Here is a 24537-nt window from a genome sequence, read left to right as displayed (position 1 = left end):
GCGCTGGGCCTGGGTCCAAGGCCTCTGCAATGCTGGCAGTGGCCACCGCTTGTGGTAGTGCTGTCAATACGGCTGAGCTGCCAGGCCTGTGATTGGCTGGCAGCTCTTGGAGGCGGGATCCCCGTCTTTAAATGGACAGGGATACCGGCACGGGACACTTAACCTTCAAAACACCTAGGGGTGGGGGGGGGGGGTCATGAAAAGGCTGAGATGGGGCTATCTTCCCCCGTCGTCTTGGCCTAGCGCTGGGAGCCCCGCCTTCTCCACAAAATCCAGCCCAATATTTTATGCTGTAATTTGACTTGAAATACATTTGATTGAATAGTTGGTTACATAAAACACAGTGATTACATAATTACCTTAACAATAAGAAAGCACGACAACTCTGTCATAAAATTTACTTTGTATTTTGTAAATAGTTCTACACTGCTCTCTCAGTCACCAATAGCACAACAACTCTCCTAAATGGGATAGTTGATTGGGCATGGCATGCCAACCCACAACAAATCTTGTACGTTTCAACACCTGCTGTGTGTAGCATGATTAGCTAACTAAGCAATTTTGCTTTAAACATCTAGAGGCAGTGAATATGTCAATTTCTGAGGAGATGCCTCAACAACAGTATTCCTTGGCCGAATATAATTTCCGATTGGATTGTACTGGAGTATCAAATAGTTCCAATTCAAAATCTCTGCTGAGAACACCTAATCTAAGTTGCCTTCACAATAATGTTCCTTTCTCCAGACAAAATCTAAAATGCTAGATACTGACGGTAGAAATGATTTTTAATTTGGATCAGATTGGGTCTTTGTTTCTCACTTTGTAGCTAAGCAAACATTAAGACAGAATAGCAAGCTCTGCACAAGCTATTTTGAAGAATGGAGTGGAAATATTTCCGGTGCGATTTATTAATTTTTAACTGGGACCTATTGATTTACAACTGTGGGCAACTTATTGTGCAATTAATCCTGTGCAGCGATTGATACAAACCATTTATTTAGTCTTTCATTTGTTTTGTGAATCAAGACTGGAATGTTCCCTTTCTCCATCGTCATAACACAGACTGAAACCCACAGATTGGGGCAATTTTATTTTGCTAAGATATTGAAGGAAATTTATGTGGGGTGTCTTAAAATAGAAAATTTGGTAGATGTGCAATATATTATAGAGTAATTTATTGATAGTTAATGACATTTTTTTTTTATTTCCAAAATATACTTTATTCATAAAAATCTGAAAAAAATTACATTCCCAAACAGTTTAAAACAGCATCAAGTCAAAAAATACAAACAGTGCAAAGGTGATCAGTTTCCTTCTATACAATCATGAATTGCCTCACAACCCTTCCATTTCATTGTCATGCCATATACATTTTTACATTTACAGCACACAAAATTTTCCCGATACAGTTCGAGGGGTTTCCCATGGATCCAGCCCCTCAGTTCAGCTTGGTGGGGGGACCTTACACTGTGGTCTTTCCCCATTGAGCCTTTGCTTTAGTGCTGCCCCAAGCTTTAGTGCGTCCCTCAGCACGTAGTCCTGGACCTTGGAATGTGCCAGTCTGCAGCATTCGGTGGTGGACAACTCTTGGCGCTGGAAGACCAGCAAGTTTCGGGCAGACCAAAGGGCGTCTTTCACCGAATTGATAGTCCTCCAGCAGCAGTTGATGTTTGTCTCGGTGTGTGTCCCTGGGAACAGCCCGTAGAGCACAGACTCCTGTGTTACAGAGCTGCTTGGGATGAACCTTGACAAAAACCACTGCATCTCTTTCCACACCTGCTTTGCAAAGACACATTCCAGGAGAGGTGGGCAACCGTCTCTTCCCCACCACAGCCACCGCGGGGGCATTGCGTGGAGGGGGCGAGACTTCGGGCGTGCATGAAGGATCTGACGGGGAGGGCCCTTCTCACCACCAGCCAAGCTACATCTTGGTGTTTGTTTGAAAGTTCTGGTGATGAGGCATTCCGCCAAATGACTTTGGCGGTCTGCTCGGGGAACCATCTGACAGGATCTCCCATCTTCCTTTCCCGTAGGGCCTTGAGGACATTCCGTGCAGACCACTGCCTGATGGATCGGTGGTCAAAGGTGTTTTCCCGCAGAAACTGCTCCACGAAAGATAGGTGGTACGCACGGTCCAACTGGATGGAGCGTTCCGCGGCAATGTGACCAGGCCCATCCTTCGCAACACTGGGGACAGATAGAATCTCAGCACGTAGTGACACTTGGAGTTTTCATACTGGAGGTCTACACACATCTTGATGCAGCTGCACACAAAGATGGTCATCAGGATGAGGGCCACGTTGGGTACATTTTTCCTGCCCTTATCCAGAGATTTGAACATCGTGTCCCTCCGGACCCGGTCCATTTTAGATCCCCAGATGAAGTGGAAAATGGCTCGGGTGAACGCCACAGCGCAGGAGTGGGGTATGGGCCAGACCTGCGCCACATACAGCAACAACGTGAGCGCCTCGCACCTGATGACCAGGTTCTTACCCACAATGGAGAGAGATCGCTGCCCCCACATGCTCAACATTTGTTGTACCTTGGCTACTCGCTCCTCCCAGGTTTTGGTGCACACCCCGGCCCTTCCGAACCAAATCCCCAGCACCTTCAGGTAGTCTGACCTGACGGTGAAGGGGACAAAGGATCGGTCAGCCCAGTTCCCAAAGAACATGGCCTCGCTTTGGCTCCCGAGGCCAGTTCGAACTGGTTGCAGATGCTCATCAGTCTGCGCACGGACAGCGGATCCAAGCAGAAGACGGCGACGTCATCCATGTACAGGAAGGTTTTAACCTGAGTGCCTCTGCTGCCTGGGATTGTCACCCCTCTTGTGCTCGCATCCTTTCTAATAGACTCAGCAAAGAGTTCAATACAGCAAAAAAACAAGAGAGGAGGGAGAGAGGACGACCCTGTCTGACTCCAGATTGGATCGGAAAACTTTCCGTTAGTTAATGTCATCAGGCAAGCTAATTTACTTGAAACCAAATACTTGAAACAATGGCTCACAGCTGGAAATTTACTGGACCATCAGCAACAACGTCTGTAAAGTGATAGTGAAAATTATATGCAAATATGCCCCAGGTTATGTCTATCTGACCCTGAGGTGATTGATCAGGCTTTAATTCTGTACAACTGGGATGACTGACTCCCTGTAATTTGGCAAAACAAATTGCTGCACTCTATCCCCAAAAATAAAACTTTCCTACTTACAGAATTATTTTTGTCTCTCATCACTTAATCTTTTAGTTCAAGTTATAAAACCCAGCCAATTATAACTTCTGACAATTCTGCAGTTGTCTTCCATGATGTAATTACATTCTTTCCAAAGCAATATATGGAGGCAAAAAAATAAGTATGCTTTTGTTTCCTAAATCTATAGATTGAATCAAAGAGCCTAGCAACCATTGCCACTATCATTCTCCACATCAAGAAATGAGATTTAGTTGAGGTCTTTAAGCAAGATCTGTCTTCCTATGATAGCTTCCCATGTTGCTTCTGGATAAATAAGGTTGCAATACAGGACAATACAAGTAGAAGAAAAAGTTTCAACAGACTTTTTCATAGTCCAACTGGCAATTGTGAGTGTGCAAATCAGTATTTGTGATATTAGAATACAAACATTGAGCATGTCTGTATGATATTTGCATTCGATTTTAATGAACATATTAGCCCATCTAAAAGAAGCAGGTTAACACCTTAATTAACACAGTGAACAGAAGAATGACAGACAAACATATTAAGCATTTGTACATGTATCACAATGCTACAACCAGGTGAGGAAGGAGTCTCAGGCTCCCCTTTTGCTCCTTTTCTGGTTTGACCGCAGCAGGGTTTATCTTTTTTTTAACACAGTGATTGAATTTGCTACCTCAGTGAGCGCCTGCTCCTGTTCCTCTGATGTAATTGCAGAAGAACCAGACAGGTTTTCCTGAGTTAAACAAGGAAGATGTAAGTTTATTATTTTTAACACTCTAAACCAGTTAAAATGACTAAATACGCTATGCATTCACGCACACATTCACACGACACACACTCACACGCACACACACAAATAGATTACAGAGGAAACAGATTTGGTGGTTGGAGTAGAGGAGTCCGAAATAAATGGAATTTAAATACTGAATATCAGTCCCAGAGTCCTCAGCTGAAATTGTAGTCCTAAAGTTCTCACTGGGCCATGTGCACAGTTGCGGGCTTGAGAGAGAGAGAGAGAGAGAGAGAGAGAGTTTAGTTTTAGTTTAGTTTAGTGATACAGCACTGAAACAGGCCATTCGGCCCACCGAGTCAGTGCCGACCATCAACCACCCATTTATACTAATCCTACACTAATTCCATATTTCTACCACATCCCCACCTGTCCCTATATTTCCCTACCACCTACCTATACTAGGGGCAATTGCTACTGATCAATTTACCTATCAACCTGCAAGTCTTTGGCATGTGGGAGGAAACCGGAGCACCCGGAGGAAACCTACGCAGACACAGGGAGAACTTGCAAACTCCACACAGGCAGTACCCAGAATTGAACCCAGGTCACTGGAGCTATGAGACTGCGGTCTCGGACAAGTTTTCCTGCATGTACAAGCTTTAACCCCTCAACTGCTGTTTCTGCAACACACGGTTCTAACCCTTCAGCTTCCATTACCTTGCTAATCTCTCTCCCTATGGTGGCATTGCATAATAAATTGGTTTTAAGTCCCTATGAGGTGTCTGAGGTTTCCTCTGGGCCCTTGTTCTTGCTGGAGTCTGAAGTGAAATTGTGGGATTTGTTTAGTTTTGGGCTTGCGCTCTGATTATTGGATTCTGCAGTGAGTAGATCCACCCTGACCTCACTTTGGTTTTCTGGTGAGACATCCAAGTGCTGCTCACTTTAGGGCATTTTTGTTTCTCTTTTCTATGTACTGTGGGGAGGGTCTCTTGTCTAATCTCCCCCATGTCCTCTGGGACATTCCTGCTCGCAGATATCTGTCCAGATCCCACTGCGGCACTTTGACTAGGTGAGGCATCGCCCTCACTGTTGGTTTGCCTCTTTTGGAACTTTCCTTGTCCATGCAGGTTTCGGTAACTGCTGTTAGCAGCCTTGGTAGGGTGCTTCTTTCACCTGCACTTACATAGGAGGATGTGGGGTCTAATTTTTCCAACATTTCAGGGTTGGCTGACTGGACAGTAGTGGGTTCTATTTGGGAATCCTCCTGGCCCTCCTTTAATCTGTCCTCACCGCCCTCTTCATCCCCTTCCTCCCTAACTATCTGCCAAACCTGTGCTTGTCTGCCCCCTTTTGTTTTCAGCAGGGGTCTTTCATAATTCACCAGCTGTCTGCTGGAGGGTTCCCCAAAAGCCGGTACAGGAATTAGGGGTGCAGATTTTACTGCAGGTTGGGGCTTCCTCACAACTTAACACATGAGGCAAGTTTTACAATATTCCCCTATACCTTTGTGGAGTTTTGGCCAGTCAAACTGCTGTCTTATGCAGGCTTTTTTCTCATACACTGACATTTACAGCCATTGTAAGCACACGGGCCAGTCTTAATATTTCTCTACAGTAACTCGGTGACACCCAACCAGTGCAGGAGAAGGGGCCCTGATGGAAAGCGCAGCAGATCAGCCTCCTTAATACTGGGTCAGCTTGTTGAGCCTCAATTAGGGGAGATTGGTTTAACCCATTCCCTGGGTCTTCTAACTCCCCAAAGAAGGTTTCAGACAACCAGACAGCATGGCCATCTGTCTGTAGTGCCAGTTCATTCTCCTCTGAGGGAACTGGTTTGGCCATGGCCGAGTCACCACACAATCAGGGGGAATGCAGGGGACAGTCTCCTGCAACCACCCTGTCTCTCTGAGCTCCTTTGGTCTCTCTACTACGACTGGGGAAGGTATCACCTTCACTCCTGCCAGATTATTACCTAGGAGCAGGTCAACCCTGTCCACAGGCAAACTAGGGACAATCCCCACGGTCACCAGTTCCGAAGCTAGGCTGCACTCCAAGTGCACCCAATATAAAGGTACAGGTGTACACTGCCCTTTGATATCATTCACTACCATTCTTGTATTCACTGCACTCTCTGGGGGAAAGGCCATGCCTTTTCCCAGCCGAAGGGATCTGGTGGCCCCTGTTTCCTTGAGTATGACTATGTGCTTGCTTGCCCCACTTGAGGGGTATGGGGTTACTCTCCCTTTGGATACAAAATCCTGATAACCTTCAGGAATCTTGTTAAATTTTCCTGCACCCACAACAGTATGTTTCCTGGGTCTTACTGCTGTTGCAGTTAAAGCTACAGCCTGCTCTGCTGTGCTTTCCATCAGGGCTCCTTCTCCTGCACTGGTCGGGCGTGGCCTGATTAACCCTACAGGATTTCCCCATAGTTTCCCAGCAGTCAGCTCGGAGGTGACCTGCCTTGTTACAATGGAAACACAGAGGTCTCCGGGTCTCACTCCTGCCCTCCGCACTGTCATTTATGGTTGGAGGAGGGCCCCCTGTGTGTCCAGCTTTTCCTTCTCACCCAGGACTGTTTGGGCTCCTATCACCCTGCCACCTTTTATCCTTTTCAGGGTTGTGGGGGTGACTAGGGAAAGGTATTGCTTGCAGTATGGACTTGTATATGAAAGCAAATTCATCAGCCAGAACTGCGGCTTGCCTGGCCCTTTGAACCTTTTGTTCTTCTACGTGGGTTATTCTAGAAAAGGGAGGAGAGTTTTTAAATTCCTTGAGAAGAATCACCTCTCTGAGGTTTTCATATGTGGGCTGTACTTTAAGTGCCCGTAACCACTGGTCAAAAGTCAGCTGCTTACTTCTCTCAAACTTGAGGTAAGTTTGATCAGGCTGTTTCCGGAGGGTTCGGAATTTCTGGCGATAGGCTTCCGCTACTAGCTCATATGCCCCAAGGATAGCATTTTTAGTCAATTCATTGTCTGATGAACTTTCTTCTGGCAACAGGGAACAAACCTCATGGGCTTTTCCTGTTAGCTTGCTTTGTAGCAGTAGGGTCCAGCTCTCAGTCGACCATTTCAACTGTCTTGCAAGCTTTTTAAACATGCCAAAAAATACTTCCACATCTCCCTCATTGAACTTTGGAATTAACTGAAAGAACTTTAAGAGCTCAGCACATGGTCCTGAGTTAAGTTTAGCTTCCATACTGACCATGCTTTCACTGGGAGTTACCATATCGCCACTTAGCTCATTCAAGCTGCCTTAGCTCCCTTTCCTCCTGCTCCTTCTGGAAAATTCTCTCTCTTCCTGTCTTCCAGTTTAAGTTTCCTCTGTTCCAATTGTATCTTGAGCTGACATTACCCTATCTGAGTTTGACTCCAACCCTGTTTCTGAATCTTCAGGCTCAAGTGAAATATGGCCGGCCACAAGTCTTAGGATTTCGGATTTCTTAGCTTTTGTATGGAAAGTAATCTTAAACTGCCCAGCTACATTGCTCAAATCTTCCATAGATAGGGACCTTAACTTATCCCAAGTTACTTCACCCTGGCTTGGGAAGGTACTGGCCTCGGATGCGGACATGTTAGTATTCTAACAACACAAACCACAAGAAAACCTGTATTGAAGTTTTTTTTTGATAAGGATCAATTTGGCTTCCCACTTCCAATTTCTCATTTATCTGTGGGTTACAATCATGGACTAGAGGCCCCAAATTTCTGTTATGGCTGGGTGAGGCAGGGGTCTCAGGCTCCCCCTTTTACCCCTTTTCTGGTTTGACCGCAACAGGGTTTATCTTATTTTTAACACAGTGATTAAACTTCCCACCTCTGTGTGCGCCGGCTCCTGTTTCTCTTCTTTCAGAAGAACCAATCAGACAGGTTTTCTTGAACTTAAACAAGGAAGATGTAAGTTTATTATTCTTGACATTCTAAGCTGGTTTAAATTACTAAAATACGCTTTGCATTCACATACACACATTCACATGAGAGACATGCATACACACACAAATAGATTACAGAGGGAAACAGATTTGGTGGTTGGAGTAGAGTCTGAAATAAATAGAATTTAAATACTGAATATCAGTCCCAGAGTCCTCAGCTGAAATTGTAGTCCTGAAGTTCTCACTGGGCCACATGCACTATTGCAGACTTGCTTCTCAGGCTCTGAAAGGTAGAAAAGGCGGTTTGATCCTTGTCCCCTAGTTGTTGTTGTTGGTGGTCTGTAGGCTGGAGGCTTTACCAGTTGCAGCCGGGGCATCTCGGGATCTTTACTGGACAGTGAGAAAGAGAGAGAGAGAGCTGCTCCCTGGATGGCTTTACAGTTACTGTTCTCTTGCTTTCTGTCTGACAAAGCTTACAGCCTCCCCCAAACTGCAAATTTCTCTAAGATTCAAGGCTTTACCCCTTAGGCTGTCCAGTCGCACTTGGTGGTGGTGGAGAGGTGGGGGAGGGGGGAGGTGGGGGAGAGGTCTTGGCTCTTTCAAAGTCAATGGCTGTCAATGGCCTCTGATGACCGCATTGATAAGGCCATTTCAATTAATTTAATCAGAGAGAACTCCATTATTCTGGCAAGGTTGGGTCAGTCATGGTGTTTCCATTCTACTCTGTGGTGTTTCATATGTAAATTGCAGTGGCCATCTTGGCTGCCAGCCTTTCTTTTTAAAAAAAAGGTATTTGTAAGAATTTCATTAAAAGTCTAAGGCAAGGTTCCAACCGATGAAATTAATATTTCCCATTTGGCATATAGGATTTTCATGACAACTACAATTCTTAGAAGCTATGACTACTTTTTAACAAAATTAAAACATTCTGAGAAATCACCCAATAATTTTTGGACATATGGTTGCAGCTGGATAGATTAGATTAGAGAGATACAGCACTGAAACAGGCCCTTCAGCCTGAGTCAATGCTGACCAACAACCACCCATTTATACCAATCTTACATTAATCCCATATTCCCTACCACATCCCCACCATTCTCCTACCACCTACCTACACTAGAGGAAATTTACAATGGCCAATTTACTTATCAACCTGCAAGTCTTTGGCTGTGGGAGAAAACCAGAGCACCTGGCGGAAACCCACACAGTCACAGGGAGAGCTTGCAAACTCCGCACAGGCAGTACCCAGAACTGAACCTGGGTCACTAGAGCTGTGAGGCTGCAGTGCTAAGCACTGCGCCACTGTGACACCCCAGATGCTAGAATGTGAACAATTCAATAAGTTAACAGTATTCCAGCTAGTAACAGTACCTTACTCCATCTTCCCACTAGTGAGCAGTTAGACAGAGCAGTAGGTTAGGTTGCAGACACACAAAACATACACGGGCAAACAGAAGCTGTAAGAATGCTGGGATCTGATAAGCAGATTCATCAAAGACACCAGACAAATCCTTAATCCTAAGTGCTCAATTGCCACCCACTCTATGCATAGGAGTTAATGATACCAAACCTTTCACATCAATCAGTTGAGATTATAACAACATTTACACTATACCTCCCATTGGAATACATACAAGGGGCTGAATTTTACCTTCCGTGGGTAGGAGCCGTCCACCGACTGAAAAGTCAGTGGTGAACCTGCCTCCGCCAGGCCTGGGGATCCGGACTGCATTTTACGGTCCCCATGCCTTTAACTGGTCTGACGTGGGACTTCCACCTCACTCAGGCAGGGAAGTCCCGCCTAATGGAGCTCTTGGCCAATCAGCGGGCCGACAGCTCTCAGTCCCAGCAGCGCCACCGGGAGCAGTGGCCACTGCTGGGACTGCAACCCAGCCAAGGGACGGAAGGAAGTCCAGGAACATAGGTAAGTTTTTGGGGCCTCACCAGGGGGCTTTGGCCATGCCCCGGTGAGGCAAGGGTGGATGTTTCGGGGGACTGGGGTGTGTGTTGGGTGTTGGGGATGGTTGAGGCATCGGGAGCAGTACTCCATTGGGCACCCCCCCACCAGGCCATCAAAAAGCCACCTGCCTTTGTCAGGCGACTTTTCTCGGGCCTGGGCTGCCCAACCGCCCAAGGGTAAAATCCCTATGGCGGTGGGCGGAGACCCTTAAGTGGCCGTTAACTGGCCACTTAAGGACCTTGGTTGGCATTGGATGGGCCAGCTGGTTTTCGCCACTGCTGCCCTGTGTAAAGTATTGGCGGAGGCAGGAGCGGTTCAGGAAGGGCTGCCTGAGCCTCCCGGTCCAAATTTACGCCCCCCCGCCACCTTTCTGCTCTTTGTGGGGCATAATAGTTAGCCCAAGGTATTGAATGAATGATTTAATCCTTTCTTGCCAACTGTTAAGACAAACTTGGAGAACAAAGTCAATAAATAACAAATGCTTATTTACCTTAGAATTGTAGGATTTAATTTTAACCCCTAAAAATGGGTGGGTTTGGTTCAGATGGAAGGTTAAAAAATTAAAATGTGAAACATGAACTCAACATGCCTCGAACCCGCCCACTTCTGGTTTTAGCAGAGGTGGGATGAGGGGAAGATGACCAATCCGCTCGCTAGAAGCAGGACACGTGTTGAAACCTTATATGGAAGCTGTGTCCCTCTATTTTAACAATTTATATGTTTCACCACAGTCGGCCAGGTTTCCCAGGCTTCAGCAAACTCGGCAGGTAAAAAGAGGCAAGAAGGAATGCATTCATAAATGATGTGCCTTTACATCATTGCTTGTGGGCCAGTAGATGCAGGAGTTTTCCTTCAGACCCAACAAGGTTACCTGTAATTCCCCCCCCCCCCCCCCACCCCCCCACCACCCATGGGGATGCACATGCCTGATCACTCCCTCCACACCTTCAATCTGTCTGCGATACCCCAGCACCCCTATGTTTGGAACCCCCACCATGATCTCACTCTCTTCTCACCACCACGTTCTACTCACCCCTCCCGACTGCCATCTCCACTCTATCATGATCTGTCTCACCACGCCCGCACCCCAGAATCTCCAGCAGCAATCCCTCACTACTTGCTGCTCTTCTGCATCCTTTTGCTGCAGGGTTCCCAGCCAACAAGCAGGCAGCCTGTAAATCAGACTGGGTAGGAAACCTAGAGAAAAAATTTAAAAGATGTCCTGAAGTTTAAAATTGCAGGATGTTCGGAAGACCTGTACTTCTGGATTTCCCATCCATATATTCCTCTCCCCTGCACCAGACATGCCTCAAGATAATATTGGAGCCATAGTTAGCAAGGCTAAACTTAAACATTGAATATGCAAATAATTAGTAGATAGTGTCAATTTATGAAACAAGTAACAGAGGTCACGATGGAGTTCAGCTATATCACAGTAATTCAGTTCTAACTGTTAGCAGATAATAAATCTAGAGTTGACGTCAGTGTCTCAGATTGATATAAATCAGTGAGAATCATTTAGGATTAGATTCCTTATAGCTGACAAGTTTACATTATTCGATAGCCAGTCGATTGAATAGATTGAAGTCTATATACTTCTCTTTAAGAATGCTTCCAGAACTTAAAACATCCTTATGAGTAGGTGTGGCTGAACTCGTCTTCCTCTGGGAGGATGGCGCTAATCTTCTGAGACTGATGAAGAACCTTGGTCTGTAGAGTTGGTATCTATTCGCCCTGGATCCTCTGCTCCAAGCTAAATTCACCTTCTGTGTTGGCAGCTGTAGTTGCACTAGTTGGCTTGAATCTCACCTCCCTTCATCCCAGGAAAACTTGGGCATCCAAGTACACACTTATATCTGCCTGCATCTGTCTACAATAGCCATACAATATTAACTTCTACAACCTTTCTCTCTCTCTCTGTCAGAAATTTTATGGAAACACTCTTCTATATATGCAAGGCAAAGAATTCCTATATCTTCTACTACAAGAACTAATTAAAAAAACTTGAACTAATCTAAGAACTGAGGATTGAGGACTGAAGCTTTCCTGTCAAAACACATCATTTTATGTATTCTTAATTTACAAAGAAACCTCCTGGATTGTATTGACCTATCTGAGTGACATGTTACAGTTCAACCCTTCTAGTGTCAATCACCTCACACAGTCCTGTTAGAATTTCTGATGACCTCCAAATCAATGAAGAAATGGTATCTAGATATGCCAGGTTGATAAGCCATGTTGAACAACTTCTCCTTCAACTCCACTCACTTCCTTCAAGTAAAAGGTGTTGCTATGGGTACCCGCATGGGTCCTAGTTATGCCTGTATTTTTGTGGGATATGTCGAACATTCCTTGTTCCAGTCCTACTCAGGCCCCCTCCCCCAACTCTTTTTCTGGCACATTGATGACTGTATCGGTATCATTTCCTGCTCCCGCCCCAAACTGGAAAAATTTATTAATTTTGCTTCCAATTTCCACCCTTCTCTCACCTTCACATGGTCCACCTCTGACAGTTCCCTTCCCATCCTCAATTGCTCTGTCTCCATCTCTGGGAATAGGCTGTCTACTAATATTCATCATAAGCCCACCGTCTCCCACAGCTACCTCAACTACACTTCTTCACACCCTGCCTCCTGTAAGGACTCCATTCCATTCTCCCAGTTTCTCCGTCTCCGATGCATCAAGTGATGAATGAGCCTTCAACAACAGCGCTTCTGATATGTCTTCCATTTTCATCAACCGAGGACTCCCCCCACTGTGGTTGACAGGACCCTCAACCGTGTCCGGCCCATTTCCCGCACCTCTACCGTCACCCCTTCCCCTCCCTCCCAGAACCGCGACAGGGTTCCCCTTGTTATCACTTTCCACTCCATCAACCTCCACATTCAAAGGATCATCCTCCTCCATTTCTGCCACCTCCAGCGTGATGCCACTATCAAATGCATCTTCCCCTCCCCTCACCTGTCAGCATTCCGAAGGGATCATTCCCTCCGCGACACCCTGGTCCACCCCTCCATTACCCCCGACACCTCGTCCCCTTCCCATGTCACCTGCTTATGCAATCGCAGGAGGTGAACAACTGCCTTTTTACCTCCTCTCTCCTCACTATCCAAGGCCCGAAAACACTCCTTTCAGGTGAAGCAGCAATTTACTTGTACTTCTTTAATTTAGTATACTGTGTTCACTGCTCACAATGAGGTCTCCTCTACATTGGGGAGACCAAACGCAGATTGGGTGACCACTTTGCAGAGCACCTCTGCTCAGACCGAAAGCATGACCCCGAGATTCTGTTTTCTTGTCATTTCAACACTCCCCGCTGCTCTCATGCCAACATTTCTGTCTTTGGCCTGCTCCAGTGTTCCAGTGAACATCAATGCAAGCTCAAGGAGCAGCACCTGATCTTTTGTTTAGGCACTTTACAGCCTTGCGGACTGAACATTGAGTTCAATAACTTCAGAGCATGACTGGCCTTTTCTTAATATTTTATTTTTTAACCATTTTTTTCCATGTTGTTTGAGCTGTTCATTATTCTGCTATTAACAGTCTCTCTGGACTAATGCTTTGTCTTTCACCACAAGCATTAACACACTCTTTGCCTTTGTCCCAGGACAGCTTTATTATTTAATCTCTTCTGCCCTCTGCCCTGTCAAACATCTTTCCCTTCGTTCTCTCCCCCACCCCCTTCCCCTTCACTTGCTTAAAACCTAATTATTTTCTAACCTTTGCCAGTTCTGATGAAAGGTCACAGACCTGAAACGTTAACTCTGCTTCTCTCTCCACAGATGCTGCCAGACCTGCTGAGTAGTTCCAGCACTTTCTGTTTTTATTTCAGATTTCCAGCATCTGCAGTATTTTGCTTTTATTATGGACAAGTCAGGTTGTTCACTTAATTCCTAACTCCTCAGGTCTTTGCTAACAAAGGAGTTGCTCACAGGTCGAGATAAGACAGGACATATTTATCCCGCACTTACTGAGGTGTCTCTAAGACTGTGGTCTTGATAGCTTGTCCTTTATTACTGGTAAGGAACCATTTGTTTGTATAACCCTTCCTGGTTTAATTGGTGTTAGTGCTATCCCTTCCCAACATTCAGCCTGATTACTGACTCCAGTTTGAGGAAACATTTAAAGCAATTCTTGAAGCCTTTGTTCTTTGTCAAATTATTTGACAGTCGGTAATCATTGGTTCTAACCGATGCCTATTCAGTTGGATGACACCTTGGAAAGGATTCTTATAGCAGATGCAATTCTCTTATTGGTCCTAGTATGTCTGTACTGAGGGTGCGATTGCCTTGCTAAAAATTAGGATATATAAAGCCACGTGTAATTTTAAGAAGGGTTTTATGAATTTTCAGAAACTTCCAGAAGGTTTAGTAGAAGGCCGTGAGAAAGTTTCTAGAAAAGACAGAAAATTAACAGAAGTTCTAAAGAGCTTTTGAAAATATTCTTCAAAAAGACTAGAGTTACAGTTGGACGTCTTAGTGCTGTGAAGTGTTTAATTGAATAGAAGTAAAATCTGTGAATTATATCATAGCAATTAGTTAATAGTTTACATTTCTGAGACCTGTGCATGAATTAACAGTATACAATACAGAGAGATAACTTGTGTGCAAAGTTAATTAAGCTCGGATGAAGCTAGTAGATGTCAAGAAAAAACAGCTAACAAGAAGGTGACTTATCAGAAGCATTCTAGAGGAAGGCAGAATCGCCCAATTCTACAAGCAGTCAACCTGCCAAAAGGAAGACATCCAGAATTTTAACTCTTGGTGGATATTGGACAGATGGAAGGTGGAATGCATCTACCATCTGCCTGCTGTTACTGGTATGAGGCCTTAGACCTCAGCTGATATCTCAGTATTGTTGATGTAAGTCAGGAGATCTTCGAATATCAGTATAACCCTCAACTCCCTTACTCGACAAGTGTCGATCTAGTTCATTTTTAGAGGTTTTGATTGGTCCATGCTTAACTACTTGTGGGGATGAAAGTTCTACCTCAACTTTAACCTTGCTCAAAGCTTGTGAATTTTCCAGTTGTTCTGTGGTCACTGTTCAAATTAAATAGTCTACAAAATTCTCTATTTTATCCATACAATTTATTGTTCAAAAGTACGTTGTGGCCCCAATTTTCCACTTTGGCAGAATTCAACTGCAACAGTGGTAGGGTGGAAATTTCGTCTGCCCAATAAGCTCACTCCTGCCTCAGTGTCAAGGTAATTTGAATTTAGCCAGCGGGCTCTTGGTGGAATTTCTAGCTCTTCCACTAAGCTCACCAAATGGAAGGATGGAAAATGGCTTTGGAAGGCCTTGGCTTCCAGGGCTGGTAGCAAAATTATTTCTTTATTCTTCAAAAAAGTCCCCAATCTGTTTTAACTTATCGATCCATTTAAGGCTTGGGTGTATCCCATCACTCCCACCAAATACAATGGAAATAAACCTGTAGAGCTGGTGCAACTCCAGTGCAAAATCTTGCTCCATATGTCTAAATGATTTCAGAATCAGAATGCTGAGGACCGGAATAAAAAAACTCCTGCATTACAGCAGCAGGAAACCTTGTAATGTATGCATAGATTTTGTTTATGCTGACACCAATTTCAGACACATTCTATTCCTGTTCTGCATTTATTTTCTTGTAAAACACAGAGAAAAAGGCATAATTTTTAAACAAAGAAATGCTAAACTCAAATTAAATGGTACGATGTCTTCATCACATTCTGAAGAGTTGGATATTCGACATTTTGAAAGGCCTTTCATGTCACCAGCTCTGAGAAGCATCATGAACTCTCCCTCGAGTTTACTGGGTGACAGAATAATTAAAACAATGTAAAAGCAAAATGAAAAGATTTGATGACTGGTCTTTAAATACATATACTGGAGTTATTTTTGCAATGCATGTGACATTTCTATTGTTCTTCTTTTGCTGATATACAGTTCCGAGTCATCAGAATAATAGCACATTCTTTACATTAACCTTTCTGTCCAGAATATAAATACCAAGCTGCAGGAAGCAGTAGCACACTTGGTAAGTCATTGCCTAACTGTGAACTCAAAATGGGAAAGGTAAGGTTCACGTTTTCAGTTCACTCATCGTAGTTTTCATTTTTATACAATGCAAAAGTACCTCAACTTGTTAAATTGTCGATCTATAATTTGACTTTTCCCCACAGATTATCTTTTACGAGGACAAGAACTTCCAGGGTCGGCACTATGAGTGCAGTAGTGACTGTGCTGACCTGCACTCTTACTTCAGCCGCTGTAACTCCATCCGTGTTGACAGTGACTGGTGGGTGCTGTATGAGAAACCCAATTACATGGGATACCAGTATGTTCTGAGCAGGGGTGAATATCCTGACTACCAGCGCTGGATGGGATTCAATGACTGTGTCAGGTCATGTCGCAGCTACCCACGTGTAAGATACAAATTTGCAGTCATTACCAGCTATAAACTTGTTGCTTCTGTGATTTATTTTTCTTTGTATTGCCGTATCCTCGCTTTATTTAGTGAGAGTGCCATGTTTTATTAAACTGGACATCTCCTTCATCCAATGACCTGTATCAAAGACGTTTTAATGCCACTTTTATACTTGAGACACAAAACTAATAGACTAATTGACTGTAGATGTTAGTTGCAGTGGTGCTGATGTTCTATACTTGTTACACACCATAATAGCTTGTTCTATTCCTGCTTTTGGTCTCCACATCAGGGCAAGACAAAATTGAATTGACAGCACAATTGTTCAATTCAATGGGCTAACTCTTCTCCAATGTTCCTCCACAATGTAGGAAAGGTAAAACTGTTAAATATGGCAGCAGCTGTACTGAATATTTGTGGGTTGAAGCTCACTAACCTGATGGGGTAGGACAGCTAGTGCCAGGATGAAAATATGGAGACAACTGACGCTGCATCAGGACTGGTTTGTTGAAGCCTTGCTTCATTACATGTAAAACAATAGCTGCATGGGAATCACAAATGTTCCACTCACTGATATAGTTTCAATGGGCTGGATTTTAAATCCCCTCCGCCATTGGGAACATTGGTGGGGAGGCAATGAAGATCGGTGTGGCGGAAGCCCACCATTGACCCCGACGGCGACAGGCCCTATGCCGATCTTGGTGGCAGCCCCACCGCTCGGCGACGGGACCCCCACTTACGTAATCTAAGTTACATACCTGATTTAATGAGGGTCCCGTCACCTCCTAAACCGCCGCACTGAACTGCATTTGGGAGGCCGACAATGCCACAACTTCGAATCCCCATTCAGGGAAATGTGGCACAACACCTGTGGGGACAGGGGAGGAGGATTATTTCTCTGTGTGGGATGGGGGGAGGGAAGTTAAAATGATGCGGATTGGTCAGGGGTGGGGGGTGATGAGAAGGGGTAAAGGGCAAAGTTGCTGAACTTTGGAGGGGGGAAAGAGCAAATTCTGAGTATTCACATTCTGGAGGGGAAGGGGCACAAATGGCTGGAATGCCATTGGGTGTGTGTAAAAATGAATTTAATGGTAAGTTATTTCTTTTTTTTGGTCTTTGAACTGACCTGTCACTTTAATTATAAAATCCCCATTAAGGGCTGCAAGCCCTTTAAAAATGACGCCGGCACCTGTGCATTGGCACCGGACGCCGTTGTCTACGTCGGCTCGCCCGCCCCTTCATGTCATCGCGGAGGGCTGGCATTGCGACCATGCAAATAGCTGCTGCGTTTGAAATCGCAGCAGCTCCGTGACGCGGTGCCATGCAAGCGGGCTGCATTTATTTTTTACATCTGCCGCCTACTTCTGCAGCGGACCCTTAGAATCCAGCCCAAATTACTCTGTTATCTGCACTTTGTTTTCAGAATGAATAGATTTCTCTGAGCAAAGTCCACTAAAGTAAAGACCTATTAAGTCCTCTAAACACTATTAATTCTGCGATAGCCTTGCAATCCCTTCCAAGTGGTCTGCTTTTATATTAGTCTATATACTTACTGTCTCATCACAAATATGATCTTATTGATTGTTTGTTAGCAACATTGAAACCCATGGATGAAAGGTGCAGTATAAATACAAAATTGGTTAAGGGATAGAAAACAGAGTTGTGGCGAATAGCTGTTTTTTGGACTGGAGGGAGATATTCAGTGGCATTTCCTAAGGTCCATTACTTGGACCACTGCTTTTTGATATACATTAATAGAGTCATAGAGTAATACAGCACAGAAACAGGCCCTTTAGCCCATTGTGTCTGTGCCGGCCATCAAGCACCTATCTATTCTAATCCCATTTTCCAGCACTTGGCCTGCAGCCTTGTATGTTATGGCGTTTCAAGTGCTCATCTAAATACTTCTTAAATGTTGTGAGGGTTCCTGCCTCTACCACCCCTTCAGGCAGTGTTCCAGATTCCAACCACCCTCTGGGTGAAAAAAAATTTCCTCAAATTCCCTCTAAACCTCTGCCCCTTACCTTAAATCTATGCCCTCTGGTTATTGATCCCTCTGCTAAGGGAAAAAGTTTTTCCTATCTACCCTATCAATGCCCCTCATAATTTTGTATGCCTCAATCAGGTCCCCCCTCATCCTTCTCTGCTCTAAGGAAAACAACCCTAGCCTTTCCAGTCTCTCTTCATAGCTGAAATGCTCCAGCCTAGGCAACATCCTGGTGAATCTCCTCTGCGCCCTCTCCAGTGCAATCACATCCTTCCTATAATGCGGTGACCAGAACTGTACACAGTACTCCAGCTGTGGCCTAACTAGCATTTTATACAGCTCCATCATAACCTCCCTGCTCTTATATTCTATGCCTCGGTGAATGAAGGCAAGTATCCCATATGCCTTCCTAGTCACCTTATCTACCTGTGCTGCTGCCTTCAGTGATCTATGGACAAGTACACCAAGGTCCCTCTGACCCTCTGTACTTCCTAGGGTCCTACCATCCATTGTATATTCCCTTGCCTTGTTAGTCCTTGTTAATGACTTTTGGACTTAAATTTTTTGAAATTTGCAAGTAAAGCAAAACTTGGAATTGTAATAAACATTGAGTGAGGTAGTAATAGACTTGAAGAGGACATAGGCAGGCTACTGGAATGGGAGGACACATGGTAGGTGAAAGCCAATGCCGTAAAGTATGGATGATACATTTTGGTAGGAGGAATGAGAAGAAACCATACATACTAAATGGTGAAATTTTTAAGGCAATGCAAGCCCAATTCCGGCCACTGCACTTTAGGAAGGATGTGAGGGTCCTTGAGAGGATGCAGAGGGGATTTACCAGAGTGGTTCCAGGGGGGGATTTTAGTTACAAGGTTAGGTTGGAAAAACTGGTATTGTTCTCCTTGGAGCAAAGGAAATTGAGGGGAGATTTGATAGAGGTGTACAAGATTATGACAGGCATAGGTGAGATAGACAAGGAAAAATTGTTTCCATTGACTGGTGGTACAAGGGCAAAGGAACACAGATTGAAGGTTTTGGGCAAGAGACACAGGGGGAATGTGAGGAAGAACTTTTTTACACAGCAAGTGGTAATGATCTGGAACTTGCTGCCCATGAGGGTGGAGGAAGTGGAGAAAATCAATGATTTCAAAAGGAAATTGGATGGACACTTGAAGGAAATAAACTTGCAGGCTATGGGGATTGAGTGGAGGATTGGGATTGAATGGATTGCTCTGTGGAGAGCTGGCATGGACTTCATGGGTCGAGTGGCCTCCTTCTATGCAGTAAATGACTCAATCACCAAAATTTTCCAGCCCCGTCCCCTGGAGCGAGCTAGGAGGAGGAGGAGGCATAAAATCCAGTGGGATGGTGGGGGCGACGTGCTCATCACTTACCTGCCCCGCAGCTATTTCACCAGAGGCGGGGGAGGTGACAGGTGGCCTGCCTGCCCTTAGGCCAATTGAGGGTCCTAAATGGCCACTTAAGGGCCTCTTCCCACCGCTGCTGGTATTTTAACAGCAGCGTTTGGGTACCTCGGCACCTGAGGAGGCTAGCAATAATACCTGGCGGCTTCCTTGCACGCTGGGGGATGAGAGGGCCCTCCTGATTCGACATGGACGGCCTCCCCAGCAGCATGGGCTGCCCTTGTTGAATCAACCCCTCTGCCCTATACTCTGACCCCCTCCAGCCCTCGCTGGGGCCTGGCCGACTGTCCTCGGCGAGGCCTGACCCCCAGTTACCTTTATGGAGGCCGCCGTCCATGTTTTCTGGCTGGGTGCAGTCTCAGCAGTGTCCACCACATCCGGTGGCGCTGCTGGGATTGAAGAGCTGCCGGCCCGCTGATTGGCTGGCAGCTCTTGGAGGCGGGACCTCCGGCTTCAGAGGGGTGGAAGCTCCGACTGAAGCCATTTAAATGCCTGAACCATGCAAAATAGCAGCATGGCTTGCAAACCTGGTGGAGGCGGGCTCGCCCCTGGCTTTCCAGCCGGTGGGCAGGGCTACTGCCTCATTGTTAAATTCTGGCCTATGACTCTATGACTCTAAGAGCTGAGAAATCTGGGGGTGTTTGTGCACAAATCTTTGAAGGTGGTCGGACAGGCTCACAAAGGAGTTAATAAAGCATATGGGACCCTCGGCTTTATAAACAGAGGCATAGAGTACAAAAGCTAGGATAAGTTTGATCCTAGCCGGAGTATTGTGTTCAGTTCTGGAGACCACACTTTAGGAAGGATGTGAAGGCTTTGGACGGAGTAGGGAAGAGATTCACTAGAGTGGCTCCAGGCATGAGGGATTATAGTTACTTGGATAGACTGAAGAAGTTCAGGTTGTCCTCCTTGGAGCAGAGAAGGATGGAGGAGATTTGATGGAGGTGTTTAAAAATCATGAAGGCCTGGATAGAATAAATAAAGACAAACTGTTTCTAATGGCTGAAGGATCAATGATGAGATGGCATAGATATAAGGTGATTGGCAAAAGAAGCAGAGGTGACATGAGGAGAAACCTTTTTCTGCAATGGGTGGTTAGGATTTGGAACTGTGCCTGATAATGTGAAGGATATAGATTCAATATTAGCTTTCAAAGGGGAACTACTTAAAGGTTTAAAAATTGCAGAGAGATGGAGAACGATCTGGGGAGTGTAACTAATTGAATTGGTCTTCGAAAGAGCTGTTGAAGACATGATGGGCCGAATGGCTTATTCTGTACTGTCCTATTCTATGATTCTCTGATTCTATATTACAGTACCGAGGTGGAAACTACAGAATGAGGATTTATGAGAGGCCTGACTTTGGAGGACAGATGATGGAATTCCAGGATGACTGTTCATCTGTCTATGATCGTTTCCGTTACCGTGACATTCACTCCTGCCATGTGATGGATGGTTACTGGATCTTCTATGAACATCCCAACTACAGAGGCCGACAGTACTTCATGAGACCCGGTGAATACAGGAGATTCAGTGACTGGGGTGGCTACAACTCAACTATCGGATCTTTCAGACATATGAGGGATTTCTAGATTGTTGCTGTTAAACATTACTTTGCATTGCCAATGTTTTTCTGAACACAAATAAAATAACTTTTATTGAGCTATCAGCTTACTGTAATTTTGAATTTTCATGAAAACCATATGGGGGCTTTTCTAATACGCAATATTTTACCATTGTGATTTGACTTAGTGGATATAATTTAAATTAACAGATAACAACTTGCACTAATAAAACACCTTTAATGCGACAAAACATCCCAAATTATTTCACAGAGACAGAAAAAAAACATGAAGGAGGGAGGTGGGAGAAGATTTAGGGGAGGTGACCAAATGCATTGTCAAACTTTACAAAAATGCTTTTGTAGAGGGAAGAGAAGTTGGATGGTTTAGGAGAAAAATCTGGGCTGGGAGCAGGGGCAAAAGATAGCTCTGTGACGCAAGGTTCAATGGGGGATAGTAGAAAAGAAGCCAGGGTCAGAAGATTGGAGGGAACATTGATACAGTTTGGGCCCCTTCCAATAATTTTTCTTGTGAATGCCTCAAAAGATTGCTCTCATATGCAGCCTCTTATAATCGGAAACTTAACCGAACTTAACCTGTTGTGAATGGGGTGTTATAAGTCTCAAGACTAATAATCTATTCTTTTACACTGGTTCATTCGGTATATAGTCCACTGACAAACACGGATCTTATCGATAGGCAAACAAAAATGCAGACAAACCGTATGACGACAGATAAACCCACTAATAAGATAGGATTCTAAGAAATTTAGTTATACCGAAACAAGATAGATCAATAGAGTGAGAACAATATGGTGCTTAAATCTCTGACACTTTAAACTGTTTTCTAAGACTAACGTAAAGCATTTGGAATCCTCCAAGTCTTTTTTCCTGACTCCTTTAAATTAACATTGAATGAACACAAATGTGTACATCCTGGATTTCCTTCTCACCACTGCAATTTGTAGTTACATAGTTGAATCATGTAAATTAAGGGACCAGTCAACTGCATGTGTATTAATTGCAGCCTTAGCTGCAGCCAAGAACAGAGCAGTCAGCCAAACCAGTTTCAAAGACATGATTCAAAATTATGAATCCTCAAATGATACCATTTGAAGTGCAATAGTTCACACCTTGCGCATATGTCACATACACAGGAATTGCTAAGTGCTGGAGAAAATGCAACATGTACATTTAAATAAAGAACAAAACAAACACAATGGGAGGAGAATTTTTTTACACAGCATGTTGTTATGATCTGAAATGCACTGCCTAAGAGGGTAGTGGAAGCAAATTTATTAGTTAATTTCAAAAGGGAATTGGATAAATACTTGAATCATAGAATCATTGAATCACAGAATGGTTACAGCTCTCTGCAAGAGCAACTCAGCTCATTCTACTCCCCTGCCCTTTTCCTGGAGTCCTGCAAATTTTTTCTCTTAACAGACCTACAGTCATAATACTAAGAGCCATATTACAAAAAATAATTAGGTACCAACTGAAAATCTTTGGAAAAGCAGGACTGTAAATATTTAGGGGGCAGAATTGGATAGTCTGCGTAATCGGGCGTGGGTTCCCAAATTTCCTGCTGCCTGCTAACAATAATGATTGCGGCATGCAGCAAAGCACTGCATGTGTTGTTGATTGGTTGCATGCACCACTTAAAGCGAGCCTGCACTACTTAATGCCATACTATATTTCTCAAAGGTAAGGTGCATTCTGGCTACAGCAGGGCTGGAACTGCTTACAGAGAGTTGAGGACCAGGAAGAACCCACAGAAATGGTGCAACAGGTAAGAGAGAGTGATCCAAGGTTCTTGTATGCAGTGCTTTGGTGCAGGAAGTGCACAGGAGGATCAGTGCTCAAAAAAACACTGAGTAACTGCCTAGGGGATAACTGAATCAATGGTCAGTAAAGATATTCAGTCGGTTCAGGATTGGGCTGCGAAAATTGGTCTGAAATTGGGCTGAAAGGTTGTTGAGCTTTTGAGGTGTCATGGTTCGGTTCCCATCAAAAAGCTTCGTGGGCAGAGCCAAAAGAAAAGCATGGGATACAGGCTACAGCGTCACAGATCTACAGCGATACAGATGTGGTGAGACCCAAGCTGCAGGCATAGCAGTTCTGCAGTACTTTTAGCATCTCCATTGAGGAAACTTAACCCACAGTAAACCAGAGGGATCCGTGAAAGGCAAGGAATATCAGAATGATGACTACGAAATTTCCCGTCATGAATTGGAAAGCCACATCTGTCCTATCTGAGTTTAAACTTTGTGGCCAGAGAATGGAACTATGTTTCTTAGATCTATCCATCGCTGAACCTGTCAGACAGGTGGTGAAGATTAAAATAGCCATTGGGAACTAGGACTCTATTGAATTAATACATCAGGTCTATCTGTTGAGGATCAAAAAGACCTGGTGAAGCTCTGGAATACATTACAAGATCAACTCTGTGTAAAGGTGAATTTCAGGATCCACTGTTTAGAATTAATGGCATTCAGACATCAGCCTAACCAGTCAATTACATATTTCCAGAATTTCTTGTTTTTATTTCAGATTCCAGCATCTGCAGTATTTTGCTTTTATTTTAGTGTTTAATTCACTGCCACTTCTCTTCCAGGAATGCCTACCTTGAAGAAGTTCTGCTCTTCTCTCCGACGGGATTTTCGTTTGTCGCTTTTACCTTGTTCACCTTTATTGCTTTCTATTTCCCTCCTGCTGTTTCGTAAAGTGTCTACCAAAACTCGCTTTCACAGCCACATCTCCTTCCTCAGTGACTGTCTCCGGCTCCGACTTATTCCACCTGGATTCCAACTGAAGTGTCATCCTTCATGTTTTGAATCCACCCAGGATTACAGGTATCTCCGAGAAATACAAAGTTCCTCAGACTGCTGCTCTCACCGCATCCTGAGATCCACACTCAGTGCTATGCCCCGCCACATGTACACGCTGGACCTCTCTCTCCAGAAGCACTGCCTCACCTTATCTCAAAGCTGTTCTACTCCGCAGTTTCATTTCATCCTTTGTCTTATCCGACGCATTAACAAAATACTTTTTTTCTTCCTTTCAGGTGTTAAGGAACGCAAGCTCCAGCAGCTGATGGGGACTAATGGCCCTCCAGATCTTTCTTCCCCTTCACTTCCCTCTGACCCCACCCATTCTGATCTGACCCCTTGCCATGTATTCACTATACTCTCTGACCTTCCCCTCTCTGACGCTGAACTCTCTGTGCTCAGCAAAGGGCTTAGCTTTATCCCCTTACGTCCCTACCTCAACGAATTCCGTGCTCGGCATGACATTGAGCTCTTCTTCAGTCGCCTTTGCCTCCGGGCTCACTTCTTTGACCAGGAGTGCTCCCTCTGACCAGCAGACCCATTCACCCGCCTCCCGCATTCTCCC

General features: G+C 44.6%; 1 protein-coding gene across 3 annotated transcripts; it reads left to right on the top strand.

Moving 5' to 3' along the window:
* The first annotated feature begins 15806 nt into the window (after positions 1-15806).
* On the top strand, positions 15807-21172 carry LOC137372212 (gamma-crystallin S-1-like). 3 transcript variants are annotated; one of them, XM_068035838.1, is made up of 4 exons: positions 15807-15815; positions 15923-16163; positions 17964-17969; positions 20904-21172. In XM_068035838.1, exons 1-4 carry the CDS (start codon positions 15807-15809, stop codon positions 21170-21172), a joined length of 525 nt encoding a protein of 174 aa, XP_067891939.1. The 3 variants fall into 3 exon arrangements, with proteins under 3 accessions (XP_067891939.1, XP_067891938.1, XP_067891936.1); XM_068035837.1 differs by lacking the exon at positions 17964-17969; XM_068035835.1 differs by lacking the exon at positions 17964-17969 and having other exon boundaries at positions 15923-16165; positions 20897-21172.
* The last annotated feature ends 3365 nt before the right edge of the window (positions 21173-24537 follow it).

Source organism: Heterodontus francisci, chromosome 7 (assembly GCF_036365525.1).
Source record: "Heterodontus francisci isolate sHetFra1 chromosome 7, sHetFra1.hap1, whole genome shotgun sequence".
Taxonomy (NCBI): domain Eukaryota; kingdom Metazoa; phylum Chordata; class Chondrichthyes; order Heterodontiformes; family Heterodontidae; genus Heterodontus; species Heterodontus francisci.
The sequence above is the reverse complement of the archived record's forward strand: the minus strand, read 5'-3'. Positions and strand labels throughout refer to the sequence as shown.